The 21,467-nt window shown below is 36.4% G+C and overlaps 1 protein-coding gene across 1 annotated transcript; it reads right to left on the bottom strand.

Annotated features, from left to right (window-relative positions):
• Window positions 1–9,301: 9,301 nt before the first annotated feature.
• On the bottom strand, window positions 9,302–10,615 carry LOC121981528 (caffeoylshikimate esterase-like). Its single transcript, XM_042534096.1, has one exon. It carries the CDS (start codon window positions 10,562–10,564, stop codon window positions 9,548–9,550), a length of 1,017 nt encoding a protein of 338 aa, XP_042390030.1. The 5' UTR covers window positions 10,565–10,615; the 3' UTR covers window positions 9,302–9,547.
• Window positions 10,616–21,467: the final 10,852 nt, after the last annotated feature.

The raw sequence follows: 21,467 nt of genomic DNA, 5'->3' as shown, positions 1-21,467 counted from the left end.
AAAATTTTGATAAGAAATTAATGAGATTAATTAAATATAAAATGTTATTCTTGATTATTTACTGCTATTTAAATTTTTTTAATGAGATACATTATATCGATTCTTTATTGTACCCACTTTACATTTACATTGGGGCAAAAGTTAACACTTTGTTTGGAAACAACTTAAATGAAGGAATTGAATTGAATTCCATTAGGAATTGGAATTCCAGGAATTCAATTCAATTCCTATGTTTGGAATGGATTAGTGAATAACAGAATTGAATTGAATTCCTTAATTTGAAATCTATTTGAATTGAATTTCATTCTTATACATTTACCATTTTATCCTCATAACTAACCATTTAATAACAAAGAGAGTGTTAGCATACCACTCTTGATCAATCCAGCACACGGGAAGAAGTTGGCACACGGCGCACGGGAGCAAGCAGTCGGCAGATGAAAAAAAAAGGGAGTTTTAAAAGGGGCATTTAAGTAATTCTAGTTCTTCAGAGTAAATTCCCTATCCAAATCAGATGGGGTTTGGTCTGATTTGCTTTTGCACTATTTCATGGAATTAGAATTCAATTCTTGAGCGATTCCATATCAAAATTTTATACCAAACAATGGAATTGAATTCCAATTCCACTAAGAATTCAATTCTTAGTCTTTCCAAACATGCTGTAAAAGAACACGTCTTTTATCTAATTGTTACAAGAAGCTCTCCATTTTAATTTTTTTTATCAAAGGGACGCTCTACCCCTTATAAAATAATACAAATATTCTCTGACGCACGGTATAATTCTGATATATACACTTGTACCTATATTTTTTTTGTCTAAATCAGATCATATTATAGAAGTTAAGATTTTATAATTACGACATAATTGTAACAATTATAGTTTTGTAATTGTTACAATGTATATACTAGATAAATTTTGAGATGTTATAATTTTAAATTTCGATTGAATCATAAGACGTACAATATATCAAATTATTAAATATCCTTGAACTAGCTTTGATTTGATATATTATGCATATCATGATTCAACCCGAATCAAAAGTAGTAACCTGTAAAAGTTATAATTTGTAGTTGTAGCAGCTATGATTTTATAGCTACTATAACATGTATACTGGATAAATTTTAAAAGATCATAACTTTTTATTCAGATTGAACCATGGAACGCATATATCAAATTTGAAATCTTTAAACGAGATTCGATTTGATATATTTTGCATCTCATAGTTCAATCCGAATCAAAAGTTATTTTGTCTTAAAGTTTAGTTTTCAGTTATAGCAACTACGATTTCGTAGCTGTTACAACTAAGTTATCACATAGTTGTAACAGATACGGTTTCATAATTGCTACAACGTGTATGTCGAGTAAATTTTCAGAGATCATAATGTTTAACTCGGGTTGAACGACAGGATACAAAATATATTAAATTAAATATCTCTGAATGAGTTTCGATTTAATATATTATACATCACATGGTTCAAGCCGAATCAAAAGTTATGACCTCTAAGACATTGCACAGTTGTAACCGTTATGATTTTGTGACTGCTACAATATGATATAATTTAGATGGAAATATAGGCAAGAATGCACATGTTAAAAACATACAGTGTGTTAAAGAATATTTGTATCATTTTACAAGGAGTGGGATATACTTTTGATAAAAAAAAAAATCAAAATAGAATACCCCTTTAATATACTAAAAGATACTAATGAAGTCTTCTTAGAGATATTCATCTAGTCGATTTAGATATATTAGATGTTGTATTCTACCTGAATATTATTGTAGTTTATGTGTAGTGAGCAAAGCATTGTGATTGTGGCTTACATTATTTTCTTTTTATATATATAATTCAGGTATTTAGACCCAATTAGTCTTGCAGAGCAAGTGGCTCCCCATTTAACAACTGTCATAAATTTTTATTCCACTAAAGAGTGTTTGTGGCTCACATGACATACTGCCAAATTTCTAATTTGATAAATATGTGTGTGAGAAACTCTAATTACTTTTTACCCAACAAAATTCAAATTACAAACTCTAACGATCTCCACCTCGATACAAATTCCAAAGAAAGGAAATAAAATAAGACTACAATTTTTAACAAAAACATTCTCCACCTCTCCCACAAAAACCCCAAATGACATAGATCAACAAGGAACACCAGCGGAAGTGGAAGCAATGATTAAACTTTGCCACAGGAAATGACATCGTATCAGCAACAAGAATATCACCACAAGCAACACAAAATGATATGACACCAATGTGTTTTACTCTCTCAAGAAATATTTGATCTTTGGTGATGAAAATATCACTCTCACCATCACAAACTATGGGAATATGCAAGTCTTCACCGAGTTCACCAAACAACCCCATCATCCAAATAACTTTTTTATAAGCCTCAGTGATAATCATGTACTTAACCACAATAGTAGATACTAAATTGTAGTCTGCAACGTAGCATTTCAATTGATAGCACAACCATCAATAGTTAAAACATACTTTATAAGAGATCTTCTTTTGTCAAGGTCTCCAGTAAAATCAAAATCAACACAACTAATTACTCCATCTTTAGTTACCCAAATAAAATAGATGAAAGCCTGAAATGAGTTGCTAACAAAATTCTAATGGATTTGGCAATTTGCTTATATCCCTTATTAACCCTAGACTTGTAGCCAAGGAAAAAACATACTCTATAGATCCAACATCCAAGTTCCCTTAACCCTAGACTTATAGCCGAGAACAAACATTCTTGATAAATCTAAGTTCCAAGCCTTCATTATCTACACAGCACATAAACATGACATCCAAATATCTTCAAATTTTAGTAGCTAGCAATAGTACCATGCCATAATACCATACCTCTTGTATGATGAATTGTTCATTGCCTCACAAGTCCTTTAGACTTGCGTAGTCTCTTAAGCCACAATTGTTCATCACTTTTGCCTTCAAAGAACACCTAACGATCATTCAAGAGTTCACTACCACTGCAATCTTTTGCAACACTGATTTACACTGGCTTCATTGGATTTTTTTGATTATTTTTTGCCTACAACCTTCTTATTAACTTATAGGATTCAAATTTAATGTGCCCATTTTTCTTGGTAATGTTGCTTGTGCTAGAGCGATATCCAACACGACTAAGTGACATTGATGCACTACCATGCTGAAATGTCCCTTCCAATGTTGTCTTCAATTCAGCCTCCTCAACACCTGCAGGAAGAAGAAATTGCCAAAGAGAAGAAGACTTTAGGCGCCACTACTAGTTTCGGTCCAAGTAAATGTTGAGTTTTGTTTTAAATTCAAAGTAATTTTTGTAGTGGTTTTTAGTCCCACATTGTTAAGTGGAGAAGCTTGGAAGGGCTTATATATGAAGCTCTTCTATCCTTGCTTAGCAATAATAAGAAGACCTACACGCATGCGCGGGCCAAGCCCAAATCGAGTGGATTTGGGGGGTTCGAGCCGGAAATCCATAAACCGGGCGTCACGTGGGGGGGTGCAAATCCCCAGCCCGTGGGCCTTGCGCTCACGGGCGGCCCGGTCTGTTTTTGCTGGTTTGGTTCAGTCTGAACCAAACCAGTTTAGTTTCTGGTTTGGTCTCGTTTCTGGTCCGCGTGAGGAAACGAAGCAGCGCTCCGCGTCGATACAACGCATCCGCGCGGAGCGCGTCGTATGAGGATGCGATACAACGCATCCGCGCGTGAGAAGAGGAAGTGCGTCCCTTCCTCTGCACTATTTCGAAGTGTATAAATACACTTCCTCCGTTCCTTCTAAAAACACACCGAAGAAAAGCATTTCTTCTGCCTTCTGCTTCTTCTTCTCTCCCCTTGTTCCGAGTTCTGAGGCTTGGTTTGCGATTTGAGGTTGAGTCCAAGTGCGGTGCTCGTTTTGGAGTGCACCTACGAGCGACGCGAGCAGTTGTCGGATCTTGGGAGGATTTTGCCGGAGAGCCTTTGCACCGTGGGCGGCAATCAATTCTCTAAAGACAGTCGGCACGTCCGACGCTTCGACCGGAGATACACAATTTCTTAACCCTTTGCTGTTATTAAAGTTTATTGCATGCTCGTCGTTTATTAGTGCAATTAAATATTACTGTTTTAGCATAATTAGTTCTATTACAGTTCTTACAATTTTTAGAGAATTGATTGTAGCATCAATAAACATGATGAACGATAGGGTAACGGGGTCTGATGAGGCTAGTGCCCGACCAGATTTTACGGGCAAACTGATGACGTTGGCAACAACGAATGAAATTTTGGCTTACTACGCTAGGGCTATTCTCCGTTATAGAAACAGACCCTCCTTCACCTAATGAAGAGGAATCTGCCCGTAGTGCTACCTTAGAGAGGTTTAAGCAAAGGGATTATCTCTGCCATGGGAGAATCCTGTCTGCCCTCTCAGACGCACTATTTGACTGTTTAACCTCTTCAGCTAAAGAGCTGTGGAAATCTTTGGATAAAAAATACAACTCCGAAGATTCTGGTTTAGAAAAGTATACTGTGGCAAAATTCCTGAACTTCAAAATGGTTGAAGGTAAATCTGTGGTTGAGCAGACACATGAATTCCAAGTTCAAATTCATGGTCTTGCTGAAGGAGATATGCCATTACCTGAAAAATTTCAGGTCTTGTCTATCATCGAAAAATTGCCTCCGAGTTGGGAAGATTTTGGCATGACTCTTAAACATCGAAGAGGTAAAATCTCTCTCGAAGATTTGATGATTGCCTTAAATATCGAAGAAGAACATCGAAAGCAACATAAAAGTGATGAAACAAGAATGCCTATGGATTTTATTCCAAAGGCAAATGTAGTAGTCTCATCTGACAAGAGGAAATTCAAAAACCAGAAAATGAAAAACAAGATGAAACCCAACCCAAAGGTTCAAAAGAAAACTGGAACCAAACCTAAGTCTTGCTGGGCATGTGGACAGGTTGGACATTATGCCAAATTCTGCCCTAAGCGAAAGGACAAGGAGAAAAACCAAAGCAATACTAAGGCACAAGTAAATGTCGTGACTGCTAGTGACGACACCAGCGATAGGTAATTGAAGGCACTTCCGTGACCATGGGGAACCATTCTGCAGCCAGGGTGTTTGGGATAGGACAAATTGACCTGAGGTTCACCTCTGGAAAAGTCCTGTCACTACATGAGGTGCATCACGTTTCAGCGGTCCGTCGGAATTTGATTAGCGGATCAAAGTTAGTCCGTGCTGATTATGAGTTGAACTTTAAATGTAATAAAGTTGTAATATTACATTTAGGAACCTTTATTGGAAAAGGTTACCTTAATGAAGGTTTATTTAAACTCAATGTAGAAAATGCTACTTTAAATAAAACTTCTGATATTGGTTGTTCATATAACATTGAGTCTTATGATCTGTGGCATGACAGATTAGGACATGTCAATTTTAATATCGTAAAAAGGATGATGAATCTTGACATGATCCCTAAGCATGCTATAAATGATAAGAAAAAATGTGAAATTTGTATGCAATATAAACAAACCCGTAAACCCTTCAAATCAGTTGATAGAAATTCTGATATTTTAGAATTGATTCATACTGACTGTTGTGAGTTTAACGGTGTAATAACGAGAGATCATAAAAGGTATTTCATTACCTTCATTGATGATCACTCTCGTTATTGTTATGTTTATTTGCTAAAAACCAAGGATGAAGCTTTAGATAAATTTATGAACTTTAAATCTGAAGCTGAGAATCAAACCGATAAAACTATTAAGAGGTTAAGGTCTGATAGGGGTGGAGAATTTACCTCGAACCTGTTTCAAAAATTTTGTCAAAATACAGGTATAATCCATGAGGTAACTGCTCCATATAGTCCTCAATCCAACGGTATAGCAGAACGAAAAAATCGAACCCTTGAAGATATGATTAATTCCATGTTAGGCAGTTCTGGGTTACCCAACTTTATATGGGGGGAGGCTCTATACACTACATGTCATGTGCTAAATAGAGTCCCAATGAAGTCAAGGGATAAAACCCCATATGAGCTTTGGAAAGGCCGAAGGACAAGTTTGAAATACCTTAAAGTGTGGGGGTGCCTTGCAAAGGTACTAGTACCTGAACACAGAAGGAAAAAACTTGGTCCAAAGACCGTAGATGGTATCTTCTTGGGTTATGCTCAAAATAGTATTGCATATAGGTTCTTGATTATTAAATCAGAAATTCCTGGAATAGATGCAAATACTATTGTAGAACTTCGCGATGCTCCATTTTTTGAGGATATATTTCCTATGAAGACGAGAACACCTCAATCTAGTATTCCTACTAGAAATGAGCCTTCTTCCGTAGAGGTCCCATTATCCGTAGTGGGTACACCTTCCTCAAGTCACTCTAGACTAGATGAATCTAGTGAGTATACAGAACCGAGAAGGAGCAAGAGGCAACGTGTGTCTACGGATTTAGGCCAGGACTTTATCACCTATAATATAGAAGGTGACCCTGTGACATATAGAGATGTTATGGCTTCTCCTGAAGCTAAGCACTGGAAAGAGGTCATTAAAAGTGAAATGGACTCTATTATCTCTAGTGCCACTTGGGAGTTGGTAGATTTACCTCCTGGGTGTAACACTATAGGATGTAAATGGGTGTTTAAAAGAAAACTAAAACCTGATGGGTCAGTAGATAAATTCAAAGCCCGCCTAGTTGCTAAGGGATTCAAACAGAAAGAAGGGATTGATTATTTTAACACTTATTCTCCTGTTACAAGAATTACTACAATCCGATTGTTAATAGCATTGGCGTCCATATATCATCTTGAGATCCATCAAATGGATGTCAAAACGACATTCCTTAATGGAGATCTTGAAGAAGAGATATATATGGATCAACCTGAGGGATATGTAGTTTCTGAAAATGAGAACAAAGTTTGTAGGTTAGTCAAATTTCTTTATAGTTTGAAGCAAGCCCCAAAGCAGTGGCACGAAAAATTTGATAGAGCTATGCTATCATTTGGCTTTGAAGTGAATGACTCTGATAAATGTGTATATGCTAAAATGAAAGGTGATAATTGTATTATCCTATGCTTATATGTAGATGATATTCTACTGTTTGGAACTAACCTTTCTATTATAAAAGAGACTAAGGCCCTCTTAAGTGGTAAGTTTGATATGAAGGATATGGGTTGTGCTGATATGATTTTAGGGCTGAAGTTGACTCGATCAACTGAAGGAATAACAATTTCTCAATCACTCTATGTTGAGAGAGTATTAGAGAAATATGGCTATAGCCAAGTTAAATCTGTTGTCACACCATATGACCCTTCAAAAACTCTCCACAAGAATAATAGTGGTGTGGCAGTGTCTCAATTAAGATACTCGCAAATAATAGGTAGTTTAATGTATTTAGCTAATTGTTCTAGACCTGACATTTCTTTTGCTATATCGAAATTGAGCAGGTTTACCAGCTGTCCGGACAGAACGCATTGGGATGCATTAGATAGAGTACTCAGATATCTGAAAGGCACTATATCCTTGGGCTTGTGGTATGGAGATTCCTGCGATCCGGAGGGATATAGTGATGCCATTGGATAGTCGACATCGCTTGAGTGTAAAGGCGTTCTTGGTTATGTCTTTACACTGAGGCGGTGCATTGCTTGGAGGTCTGTAAGCAGACGATTATAACCTCTACATCGAGGGTGTGCTTTGGATACCACGATGGCCGATTGGCTTAAGGGTCTTCTTTCGAAATTCCCTTGATGATGAAGCCAATACCTTCTATTTCAAAGTACACCGTGATAATCAAACAACAATAGCTCAGATTAGAAGCTCCAAGTATAACCAGAAACAGAAGAGACATGTACGAATAAGATTAAAGTCTATTCGTGAGCTAGTGTCTCTTGGAGTGGTGTCATTGGACTTTGTAAGTTCAAAAGACAATATTGCTGACCCACTCACTAAAGGAATTGATTCTGAGAAAATCAAGAGATCCAGTAAGGGAATGGGACTGAGGCCTGTCCTGGTTTCATCTATAGCGGCAACCCAACCTATCTGATTGGAGATCCCAAAAAATAGGTTCAATGTGGTACAAACAAGCTATAAGGGTGAAACGTAGGCATCAAATTAATTGAGATATAATCTCATAGTCTCTTCCCTGGATAGATGCTTGACTGCTAGTAAGGATGAGCTTAAGAGCTCTTAATGAGTTCAAGGTCTTAATGACAGGATGCTTGCAGTACATCCTTGGAGAACTCACCTATGTAAGTGTAACTGTGAGGCCGCAGTGTGGGGGGTCTAGGCAACTCTCCTTAGCACTTATGAAACAAGATTCGGTGGCATGGCTGTAATGCACCAACCCAGAAGGATTCAACCGTCGCCAGTGATGAGTTGTTACCAATTGATCTTCACATATAAAAGGTTTAAGATCAAGACTCTGTTCTCTTCAAACCTATGTGAATAAGATTGGTGTACTTAGGTGCAAATTCAAACCGGAAGGTATTTTCACTAAAAGCTCATTGCAACCAAGCCTCAGAACATATCTTTGTTTTTGACTAAAAAAATTGCTTTGAATTTGTGGGGGATTGTTGAGTTTTGTTTTAAATTCAAAGCAATTTTTTTAGTGGTTTTTAGTTCCACATTGCTAAGTGGAAAAGCTTGGAAGGGCTTATATATGAAGCCCTTCCATCCTTGCTTAGCAATAATAAGAAGACCTACACGCATGAGCGGGCCAAGCCCAAATCGAGTGGATTTGGGGGGTTCGAGCCGGACATCCATAAACCGGGCGTCACGTGCGCGATTAACGCGCGCAGGGGGGGTGCAAATCCCCAGCCCATGGGCCTTGCGCTCACGGGCGGCCCGGTCTGTTTTTTGCTGGTTTGGTTCAGTCTGAACCAAACCAGTTTGGTTTCTGGTTTGGTCTCGTTTCTGGTCCGCGTGAGGAAACGAAGCAGCGCTCCGCGTCGATACAACGCATCCGCGCGGAGCGCGTCGTATGAGGATGCGATACAACGCATCCGCGCGTGAGAAGAGGAAGTGCGTCCCTTCCTCTGCACTGTTTCGAAGTGTATAAATACACTTCCTCCGTTCCTTCTAAAAACACATCGAAGAAAAGCATTTCTTCTGCCTTCTGCTTCTTCTTCTCTCCCCTTGTTCCGAGTTCTGAGGCTTGGTTTGCGATTTGAGGTTGAGTCCGAGTGCGGTGCTCGTTTTGGAGTGCACCTATGAGCGACGCGAGCGGTTGTCGGATCTTGGGAGGATTTTGCCAGAGAGCCTTTGCACCGTGGGCGGCAATCAATTCTCTAAAGACAGTCGGCACGTCCGACGCTTCGACCGGAGATACACAATTTCTTAACCCTTTGCTATTATTAAAGTTTATTGTATGCTCATCGTTTATTAGTACAATTAAATATTACTATTTTAACATAATTAGTTCTATTACAGTTCTTACAGTAAACACGACAACAGGACGAACCGATGAACAAGTTACAGAAGACTCTGGATGCTTCACACAAAGTAACAACTGATGGCATTTCAAATCTACTACTTTATTCGATAAAATAGGGAAGACTGCGCCGGACGATGGATCGAGCCAAGCCGAGGCTCAAGCCTGCTCGGGCGCCGGACGGCGAAGTGATCGGGCACGAAGCCACTCGATGATTTCGTTGAACACCTGCTCTACGCTCTCGTCGTCCTCCCCCACCAGCTGATGCCACATTCCCGGGTAGATCCGCAGCGTCTTGTCCTTGCTGGCGGCCCGGCGGTGGAGCTCCTCCACGCAGGCAGGGTCGCAGACGACGTCGGCCTCGCCGTGCACGATCAGCATCGGGATCGTCACCTCCTCGAACCGCCCCTGCACCTCCCGGCACACGCGGAGCAGCTCCAGCGCGGTGGCGGCTCGCGGCGGCGCCACCGTGCGGCAGGGGCTTGCTAGCGCCAGCCGCCGCTTGCGCTCCACCTTGAAGGACACGTCCGGGATGGATCCGCGCGTGAAGGCGACTCGCCAAGTGGGGACGACAGCGGCGGCGAGGGAGAGCAGGTGCTCCAGCGGCCACGGCGGCTTGAACTTGGCGCTCACGCCGCACATGGCGCCGTTGAGCACGGCGCCGTCCCAACCGCGACCCACGGTCCCGGCCTTTTCGCGGAGGTGGAGCAGCAGCGCAATGGCGCCTCCCAGCGACTCGGAGTAGAGGAAGCAAGGGAGGGACGGCGGGTAGCGCGCGCGGAAGGCGTCGAAGAAGGTGGCGCAGTCATCGACGACGGGGCCGATGTCGGGGATGTGGGTTTGGAGGCCCTCGGAGAAGCCGTGGCCCTGGTGGTCGAGGGCCGCGACGGCGAATCCGTGCTTGGCGAAGTGGACGGCGGTGAGCTGGATGAACCAGCTGGACTCGCCGGTGAACCCGTGGACGATGCAGACGATGGCGAGAGGCGGCGGCGCGGAGGGGAGGGGTTCCCACCACTGAGTGAAGATGCGGAGGCCGCGGGGGTTAACGAAGTAGGAGGATGAGTGAGTGACGCCGTGGCGGGCGTAGAACTCGTCGGCGGTGAGGGGGCCGAAGGGGCTGCGCTCGTCGGCCTCCGCCACCGGATGGACCATCTTCGTCTTCGTCTCCAGATCCATAATTTTTTTTTGCCCTCTTCCGTCGATGATTTTGACGGGGCAAAAAGCAATAAATTCCCCTTTTCCCCAACTACCAAAATAACTTCCTGTTTTGGTTTAATATAATAAAATAAAAATAAAATATCGGTGGAAAGGGAAGATAATATTTTAAAAAGCATTTTGTCCTTTTTTTTCCTTCTCACTTACTGTTACAACGTTTTTTGTGGTACTACGTGTAATTATCATTTCTCACGTCTTCTTTGTGAAGACCATCGTGGTTTTCATGCATATATATATTCGTTCCATTCGATTTTTTTTTTAATTTTATCCGACTCTTACGATCCGAGTAATGAGGCCATGAGATAGACAGCCCGAGCCCATAAATTGATCATCAGATAAATTCAAAAAATATAGATGAATAATAAAGAGATCCCTAGCTTCTACGTGGATGTTCAAAAATGTGGAGCATTGAGAAAGAGCTCCGTCACTTTACTATCGTATTATACCCCAGAACACATTCCATTCGACTTTGGATATGACAACATAATGGTCAATATGTGCAACGTTAGTTGTTGAGAGTGCCACTACACTCGACAAGGCACTAGTATTTGCATACATTAAATTTCATCTTGTATCCAAGTGATACTGTGTTTGATTTAGATTATTAGTGACTATTTATTTTACAAGACTGCCCTTTTTACGATCAATTGTTCCCTTTATTCAAGTTTGATGGTGCAATCGAGCTCTAGATTGACCAAATTCAAATTGGATTTGATTGATAGTTGAGTGAGACATCAGTATATTAAGGTTAATCGAATATTTAATAATGAAGAAGTTCAAGTGAATCATGATTAATCAGATACTTTAATACTTGGTAATTGAAAGTCTAACAAAGAAAAAAATTCAAATGGATCACGGTTGATCAAACATTTAATAAGGAGTAAAATCCTAACAAGTAGAATCAAATATTAAGAATAAGAGGTGAAGTCCTGATAAGTTATAAATGATCAGATGTTAAGCATGTGAATGGAAGTCTAAATAAGTCAAAATGGATTAGATGTTTGACAATGATAAAATTCTGACAAATCAAGATTGACATGATATTAAAAGTTGGAAGAAATCCTAGAGAAGAAAGACCTTTAATAAGGAAAGTCAAGTAAATTGAAGTCAATTTAATATTAGACAAGGAGGTCATAAGAAGTCAAGATTGACTAGTATTAATCATGCAAGAAAGTTACTAAGGTATGAGAATCTCTTGGCATAAAATAATTTGATGTAAATAGTATTTTCAGCACTGTGAATCATCTTTCAGTCGACTATAACAGTCGACTTATGAATAATATTTTTTTTAATAGTATTTTTCAACTCAAAAGTGAATAGAAAGTATTATAGTCGACTACCGTAATCGATTGATGTCTAAGATGCCGAGTTGGAAGGAACCATTGAGTAGAGCTATTAGACTTAAAGCATGAACATTTGTCATTTCAGTAATTCAATTCAATAATAAAAAAGATAATCTCACTTGGGATTGATGTATTGTCTTCTTGTGTTAAGATCACGACGAATCACCCCTAGATCTCATGAGCTAAATTCCTCTTTGTTAGAATAATCTTATCTTGCAAAACTTCGAGTGTTTCTCTACTTTTTACTTGGATGCTTTTATAAAGGGATAAATAGGAAGTTTTCCAAAATTGCACGTAGCAGTATTTTTTTTTTTTAAAAAAAAAAACTTCATGTGCAGCATGGTAACTGCATGCTCACTACCAACATCTCTCATTAGTCCAATCAAGCCACAAATAATCAATTTATACTTGAGAAAAAATAGTTTGTACAACAATAATATACTAAGCTATTAAAGCAAAGAAAATTATCATATTTTACATAGTCACATTTCAAAATAAATTGGAGACATCAATATCTTGTATTTACTTTACATTAAATAATTTACATCAATATGAACATCTCTAATATCTCGTAATGACTATTATGTCAAAAATATGTTCAACATTTTCAATCATTACAATTATTCACAATCACATTTTTAGTACTAAATAAAAAATATATTGGTCGACCAGTGAATAAATATAAAAAATATAAATCTATTTATTCTTTTTTTAGCTAGGATTCATTCATATTAATCAGTCATTTTCTTAGTCATGTTCTATAAATTGAATCAACCATAGTTATTAAGATATATACTAAAATAGTAAATACTGATTAAAAACTTCAAATAGACAACTAAAAAAGTTATTGAGGGTAAAACTGGTATTATCTTATAATTTCAAAAGTCTTACATAGTAGAGAAGTAAGGATTCATTCTCATACTAATTTTATTATCGTTATAACATATGTGATATGAATCACATGCTATAATGTTATTTTCTTTACTAATAAAGAGTGTATGGTTTTACAAATTTAATATCATGCAAATTTTGATATAGACATATCTAATGTTTAATTCTGAATTCAACTCATGAATTCAAATTATCTTTCAACAGGTTTAGTAAATGGTGAGTACATTTACTCCAATCATTATCAATTTACAAATAATCTCATCTTGATACTACTTTCAAGGTGACATTAATTTATGGGTATGTCTCTATTCACAACTTCATTAGTTGTCCCATAAGTATTGATATTACCTTTATTTATTCTTAACAAATAGAAATGATTGTCCATGTGAGAGGACCAATCTTAACTTGCCACAATTAAATATACATTGAACTTTATCCAAAACTTAACATGCTCACCAAAACTTTATCCAAATTTAACAATAACATATACATTGAATAGATCATGACATTCCACAATTAAACATCTTATAATATATTACATTCTATAAAGTCCCAAAGACTTCATATGTTCTTAAAATGACTCTTTATTCAATGACTTAGTAAAAGGATCAAGAAAAATAACCTGTATAGATATATACTCAAGAAATATCTTTTCTTTATGAACTATATCCCTAACAAAAATTATACTTAATAGATATGTTCTTGCTTTTGTTGTGATATTTAGGATCCTTATAGAAAAGTTATGGCAGCTTGATTATCACAATAAATAATAATAGATCTCTTTTTGTCCTAATAATTTTTCGAGATTTTAGGAACTTTCTTAACCAGACAACTTCTTGCACGGTTGCTGCACATGCCACATATTTAGCTTTCATTGTTGATAATGCTACACAAGTTTATTTCTTGCTATTTCACGAGATGACTCCACCATTCAGAAATAAAGCATAGTCAGATGCGGATTTTTTATTGTTAAGGTCCCTAGCCCAATCTACATATGTGTAGCTTTTTAGGCTCATATTAGATTCTTAGAAATAAAGACAATAATATGTTGTCCCTTTAAGATATTTAAATATCATCTTCACTGCTTTCCAATGCCTTAGTCTTGAGTTTGACTGAAAATGATTAATTAAGTCAACACTATAGCTGATATCAAGACGTGTACACAATATAGTGTACATTAAATTACCAATGACACTGACATATGTCTTTTGTTCATTGGGTTATTTCTTCAAGAGTTTTGGAACACATACTTTTGCTCAGAACATTATCTTTCGCTACAGATGTCTGTTCAATGTTGCAATTCGACATGTTGAAGCTTTGTAATATCTTAGTAATATAAACCTCTTTAGACAAACTCAATAGCCTCTTTAATCGATCTGTTATGATCTTTACTCCTAAGATGCACTCAGCTCCTTCCATTTCTTTTATGTCAAATTGTGATGAAAGTCATACTTTGACTTCTATCACAAACTCTATGTCACTTCCAGCTATTAACATATCAACATAGAAAATAAGATGACAAACATTCTTTTTTATCTTTTAAAATAGACACAATGATCTTTATTGATCATTTCAATATAATAAAATAAAATAATTTTATTAAATTTTATATTTCATTGTCTTGATGCTTATTTTATACCATAAATAGACTTTTTAAGTCTACACACTTTGTCCTCTTGGTCTTCAACAATGTAATCTTCTAGCTGTGTCATATAGATTTCCTAAAATAATACGAATTGACATAAATTTTACGACGAGAGAAAATGTCTTCAAAATCAATACATTCTTGTTAGATATATGCTTCTGCAACTAAACTAGCCTTTTATTGATCAATCAATTCATCCATTTTTCTCTTAATTTTGAGAATCCATTTATTTCCAATAGCCTTTAAGCGTGGAGGAAGATTATCTAATTCTCAACTATAATTATTTTTTCATTGACTCCATTTCTTCATTCATTGAAACTTTTTCACTTTTCTCTAACTGAGCATTTCAATGTTTCTTTAATAGTTTGAGGTTCTTCATTGTCAACTGAGAGAATCATTAAGGCCTCATTATCAATGTCAAACCTTTTATATGGAATCATATGATTACTCCTTCGTATATTGGACTATTGAGAAATCAACTCATTAATTGTCAAATCACTCCCATTAGGTTGACTAGACTTAGGCTTCTCTTGTGATACATTGTTTGTTGACAAATTACCATTCTCCTCTCTTCTATTGTAGATAAAGGAATAATTTTATCAATGCCACCTCAATGAGAACTCGGTTTCAAAAAATATTACATCTCTTAACTCTATTTCAGAAATGATTCAATTTTGCTACTCGCCAATGAAAATATAACTCTTGGGGTGCGTTTGGTTCGAGGTTATTCTTGATAACCTTGGTTATCCATCCAAGGTTATCAACAAAAACCTTGTTTGGTTTAGGTATTTGATGATTCCCAAGTAATGTTCCATGCCTGACACGTCAGCAAAAGGGTCATGTAGCCCGGAATCGGAAAATCTCAGAAAACTAAGGTTTTTGTTGATTCCGGGGTTAACGAATTTTTTTTACCAAAAATACCCTCCAATAAGAAAAAAACATGAAAAAAAGAGAAAAAATATAAAAAAAATATTTAAAAATGTAAAAAAATAAAAAAAATGTTTTAAAAAATTTAAAAATTTATTTTTTTTTAAAAAATAAATAATTTAAAAAAATAAAAATTTTAAAAATAAAAATTTTAAAAATGTTATAAAAATTTAAAAAATTTAAAAAAATTAAAATTTTAAAAAATTAAAAAAAAATTTATAAACATTTAAAAATTTAATTTTTTTTTTAAAATTTAAAAATTTTAAAAAAATTAAAAAAAAATTATAAAAATTTAAAAAATTTAAAAATAAAATAAATAAATAAAAATTAAAATTTAAAAAATGTAAAATATATATATATATAAATATAAATAATATAAAAATATAAAAACATTAAAAAATAAAAAAACACATAAAAAAGTAAAAAAATATACAAGGAAAAAGAAAAGTAAAAAAACATTAAAAATAATAATAATAATAATAATAATAATAATATGTATAGTTGGTTTTGTAACTGAGGGTAATACGGTAAAATATTAAACTAGGGTATTCATTAAAACCTTCAGACAAACAAATTTTTGTTGCATTACCTAAGTTGAACCAAACAACATTTGGTTATGTTTTATTCCCTATAACCTTGGTTATGTGATTACCTGGTAATCACATAACCAAGGTTATACATGATGACTTGAACCAAACGCACCCTTGGAGGTATCATAATACCTTACAAGATATACTTTTTATTCTTGGCTCCTAATTTTTTATATTTGTCAGTTTTATCATGAATATAGACAGCTAATCCTCAATGTCTTAAATGACTTAAATTTAGTTTTCTACTTGTCTAAAATTCATATGAGGTAGATGGAATAGATTTAGAAAGCACTCGATTAAGTATATAGGTTACTACTAATAATGCATCTCCCCAATACGAAATCAATAAATTAGCTTGAACTATCATAGACCTAATTATATCTAGAAAAGTTCAATTTCTTCTGTTAGCAATTTTATTTTACTGTGAAGTTTATGAGATTGTGAGTTGTCTAATAATTCTTTTATCGCTATATATTGTCTTGAATTAATTAGATAAATATTGCTTTTAACCTTATGATATAATTGATTTTCAACTTTGTTTAAATGACATTTAAAGCAATCTAATGATTTAGATTTATGAGAAAAATCAAATACACAAAACCACATATGTGAAGTTATTAATAAATGTAATGAAACAGAAAGTTCTATGTGTTGGTGCAGTTAACACCAATGGTCAAACTTAGATTTTTATAAATGACAAATGGATTAAAGTTAAATGTTTTGTTATCTGACCTTATTACCAAGTGTACAGAAATTAATAGGTCTAGAGGACCTGACACCAAACTGAAGTCTAGTTAGATCTGAGGATCTGATAACTGGCACGAAGTCCAGATAGGTTAAGGAGTGAACCGATATCTAGTAGAAAGTTCGGCTAGATTTGCTAAACCTGACAATTGGCCGAAGTCTAGTTGGGTATGTGGACTTGACACTGGCAGGAAGACTTGGTGGGTCAAGAGACAAGTCAAGTGATTGCAAATGACAAGTGAAGGTAAGCCACTAAAGGAGAGAGATCTGGTAAGAACGAGTCCTAGTGGGACTATAGGTGTGATCCAACTTAGAGCCATCTCAGATGTCTAAGCTAAGACCATGACTAAATCCTAGTCTTGAAAAGATATGATTTAAGTCATAAATTGATCATATTTTGATATTGTACTAACTCTATTTTACAGGTTATACTTAGTTATACTAACCTTATGATGTAGGAAATCAAATGACTGGAAAAAGGGTCTCTAGGCGCCCAAGAAGGATCCAGGCGCTCAGATTGAGTCTAGGCACCTAGATTGGCCCAAAACTAGGCAGACGACTAGTTGAGGTGGCACACTCGGATTAGTCGGCACACGTCAGAGTCCAGGCACCCAGACTAGGACAAATACTCAGAGATAAAGCTTCGACGAGGTACGAACACGTTAGTGGTCTAGGTGTCATGCCCCTAGGGTATACTTATCCGTCAAACCGGATGGTACCCCTAGTGACAATATAAGAAATAACTAATATCAAACTAATAATAGCCAACACAACCATCAATGCAATATAAAATCACCAAACTCATAACAACTAAGGTGTATATGTATGCATGTACATGTGAACATACTTAAAATTAATGTGGAAGGAAAACCATAAATACTAGCAGTGGAAAATAAACCAAACCTAAGCAACTCAATAAAAATCCAACTCGAGTGGCACTGGCCAGCAGGTCCTCTAAATGACACAACACATTCTCTATCTAGTAACCTAAAAGATAAAGGAAAAGCAAGGGGTAGTAAGTACAATGACTCAACAAGTAGATAGAAAGATAGTGCATGATCTATATAAGGTAAGGAGATCAAAAGGTACAGTCTTAAATAAAATACTTGCTACAAAAGTAATAACACCAATATAATCATCTGCCAACCAAAAGCATAACTAACAATGTGACATTCCACTAACCTGCTCACCAAGTAAAATTAATAAATCGAGAGTATATGTAGTACATCCAGACCTACACACACAAATACACAACTAGCATATAACAAGAATCTAACAAGTCTTGTTTATGCACAACAACATGTTACCCTAAATGGATCTAGTAGATGGTCAAGGTATATAAATAGTCACTGTCCGTGAGAGAACGCTCTATCATGGATGGCCCCATGAGCGGACAGGATGAGGTAGCTATCTAGCTCCTCACCCACTGACTATAGGAGAACACTTTACCATGGATTGTCCCGTGGGTAGTCATGGTAAGTAACCAATCACTATCAGCGGAAGAATACTCTACCATGGATGGTTCCATGGGCAGACAAAATGTATAAGTGTACAAACCAAAAATGATAAGTAGTGACAATCACCTCCAAGTGTAGACTCTGCTAGCTACACAACTGAATGGTCTCTATAGTAAATTGTCACCGGGCCAACAACCAGCAAGGGGTTAAGTAGGATACTTATCTATCTAGCTACGGTTTACATTTGATAGCTCAATATTACTATTTGTTGTAGTTTAAATACATAGACATGCAATAAGTGACTAGTCTAATGATATGTATCTAAGTATTACAACAGTAAATACAATAGAAACAATCACAACCAAGGAAAATCCTAGTCATCTAATCATAATATCTCATCTAATATAATACTCTATAACTACACCTCAGTGTAACCTCGCTAGTGTATAGGCATGAACATAAGTAACAAATAAAGGTCTAGTAGGATACTCGATACCCTACACTACGGTATGATCTTACTAAATTATAAGTATGAGCCTATAAAATTAACAAGGTATAGTAGGGAATTCGATATCCCACCATATGGTATCGTTACATAAAGGTATAAGTATAAATAGCATGGATATCAACGAGACTGCAGGAATATCGAATAGATCAAACTAAGTACAAGTAGTTAAGTATCAACTCAAGAAATAATTAGAGTGAAGTCAGGATAAGCAAGTAAACGCTATTTAATCACTATATAAACAAATATAATCATGCACTAAGATAAAAAAAATCTAAAGAAGATAAGTAGAAACTACCCACCTCAAATATAGATCATCCTATCCGTCTTCAAGTCAGAGAGGTTTACTTCGCTCTTGAATCCTACAAGTATATGATTCGAAATAAAACTAAGTACTATAACACTTCTAGTAACAATGACTAGTATATGTAGGTTATTTATTGTTTTCCCCTCTTCTTAGTGATCGTTTAACATTCTAAAACATGATATAGCAAATTCTTAACTAATTGATAGTCCTTTAGTTAATTAACCCATGAACCAATTAATCTACTTAATTAATACATTAATTAACCAATTAATCCATTCACAATTTAATCTAACCTTTGTCTTATTATTAATTCAATTGACTAGTACTAGTCAATAACTTAATTAACTCTAAATTGATATCCAATCAATTATAAGTTGAATTAATACTTTGCGTAACCTTAAGTGGATTTATTTAATCACTAACGGTTAACTCTCATAATATTCGAGTGCTAATCCGACCCATCATGAATTAACCTAATAATCTCCATTAATCATCAATATATATAAATTAGTCATCAATTTTTCTTAAATCAATCAAACTAGTTAACACTTAATCAACTACACTAATTAATTTAAATTTGTTAATCGATCACCCAAACTCCAAACACACTTAAATCCTAATTAATTACATATCAAAGAAACTACAATTATCCCCTTACCTTCCGCAGCAACCCTCAGCAGTTGGGACAGGGTAAGGCCGACGGTGAGGAGCAAGGTAGTGACCATCGGCAGCGACGCGAGCACGCGTGGACAACAGAGGTCTCCTCGCGGTGGTTTGTGTAGATTTTCGGTGTCTCAAGCAGAGGCAGTGGCTGGTGGCGTTGCAGCAGTGGTCTCGGCTGGTTGACGGGGGGAAGAAGATGGCACTCGCGAGGGAGACAGCCAGACCGAAGACCAAGCAGGCAGCGCTGACAGTCAGGGAAGGAGACGGACACAACGCCAGCATCAGCCGGTTGTGTGGGAGGAGTAGCGGTGCTGGCGGTTGGCACGTAGGAAGTGACGCTGATCGCTCTTGCAACGGTCAGCACCACGGGCGTAGGGTGAGGCGCGCAGAGGAGAGGGGCGGCGGCCAGCGATCAGAGAGACAGGCAACCGGTGATGTAGATGGAGGAGAGGGACGCAAGTCCACGGCCGGCACGCAGAGGCCGCGTGGTCGTTCTCGCGGCGGGCGTCCGCTTGGGCGAAGGAGAAACGACGAACATGAGATTGAAAAAACCTAACTTAATTTTATATATCAATAACTCCCATTTAAATGGTCATTTTAAACCGGCTCTTCTATTATCCATTTATTCTCATAAAATTTAAAATAGTTTATTTAAAATCTAAACAAAATTTAAATTTTTTTATAAATTCATATAAACCTATTTCATATTTAATTATCCATTTTTATTATTATTTTCATAAATAAATTCATTTAGTTCCAATTTTTTACCATCCCCGAGTGTCTAGATTGAAGCCTATTTGATCCTGCTTCGTCGTTGATTTATCTATATCTGGATGCATAGACCCAGTCTGGGCGCCTGGTGTAACATGGTCCAGACTGGGTCCGGGCCTCCGAACATGGGTAAATCAGCGACGAAACATGATTGAATAGGCTTCAATCTAGGCGTTCGGAGGTGGTCCAAGCGCCTAAAGATGGCTATAAAAGGAGTCTCGACCAGTAGCCTTAGAACAACCCCTCTATGTGATCGTTTCATCATTCGATTTCTTGGATCATGCGCAAACTGCTCTGTTACAACGTTGTGACACAGACTCCAAGTTTCAACTTCCCTCTACTACGAGTCGATACATTTTAATTTAAAGTTGCAATTGTCTATTGTTTTTATTGAATAGATGAAGTGTAAGATTATAGCACTTCCTCTGATCATTTGTACTTGATTCTCTTTTCTGATAGTTTCAGAAAAGATTTTTAGTGAATTGCTTACCATATGATCCGAGGGATCATGAGTTTTGGAGTAGGAGCTACTGAAAACTCTGAACTAAGTAATTGCTTGAGTTCATGTTGTTTATTTTATGTTTCTATGAAAAGTTTTTAAAATCACGTGATTTACCTCCCCCCCCTTCCCTTCCCTTCACATGCATCAATCCTACACTATGTTTATCCTTTACATTCATTAAATCAAAATGTCTTAAGGAATTAACTACAATGGTAATTCAGCTCTAGTAGTCTTACCAAATAGTTTCCTAATTGCTTTTCTAGCAAGATAATACTCGCATATATATAAGTTAATCTTAGCATGAATGCTTAACATACTCTCACTCTAACTAATCTATTCATTCGTTCTTATCTGATATGTGCTAATCTAGTATGTCAAATTTGAACATCAATATCAGCATCACTAGTAAGAGTAATATTTAAAAAATAACTATCAATTTCATAATCAATATATGTTCTACATCAAGAACCATGAAACTATTCGTTAAAAAACCATATCCAATTAACATAAAGTTAATAA

Source organism: Zingiber officinale, chromosome 5A (assembly GCF_018446385.1).
Source record: "Zingiber officinale cultivar Zhangliang chromosome 5A, Zo_v1.1, whole genome shotgun sequence".
NCBI classification, from domain to species: Eukaryota; Viridiplantae; Streptophyta; class Magnoliopsida; order Zingiberales; family Zingiberaceae; genus Zingiber; species Zingiber officinale.
This window is presented reverse-complemented; position numbering and strand designations above follow the sequence as displayed.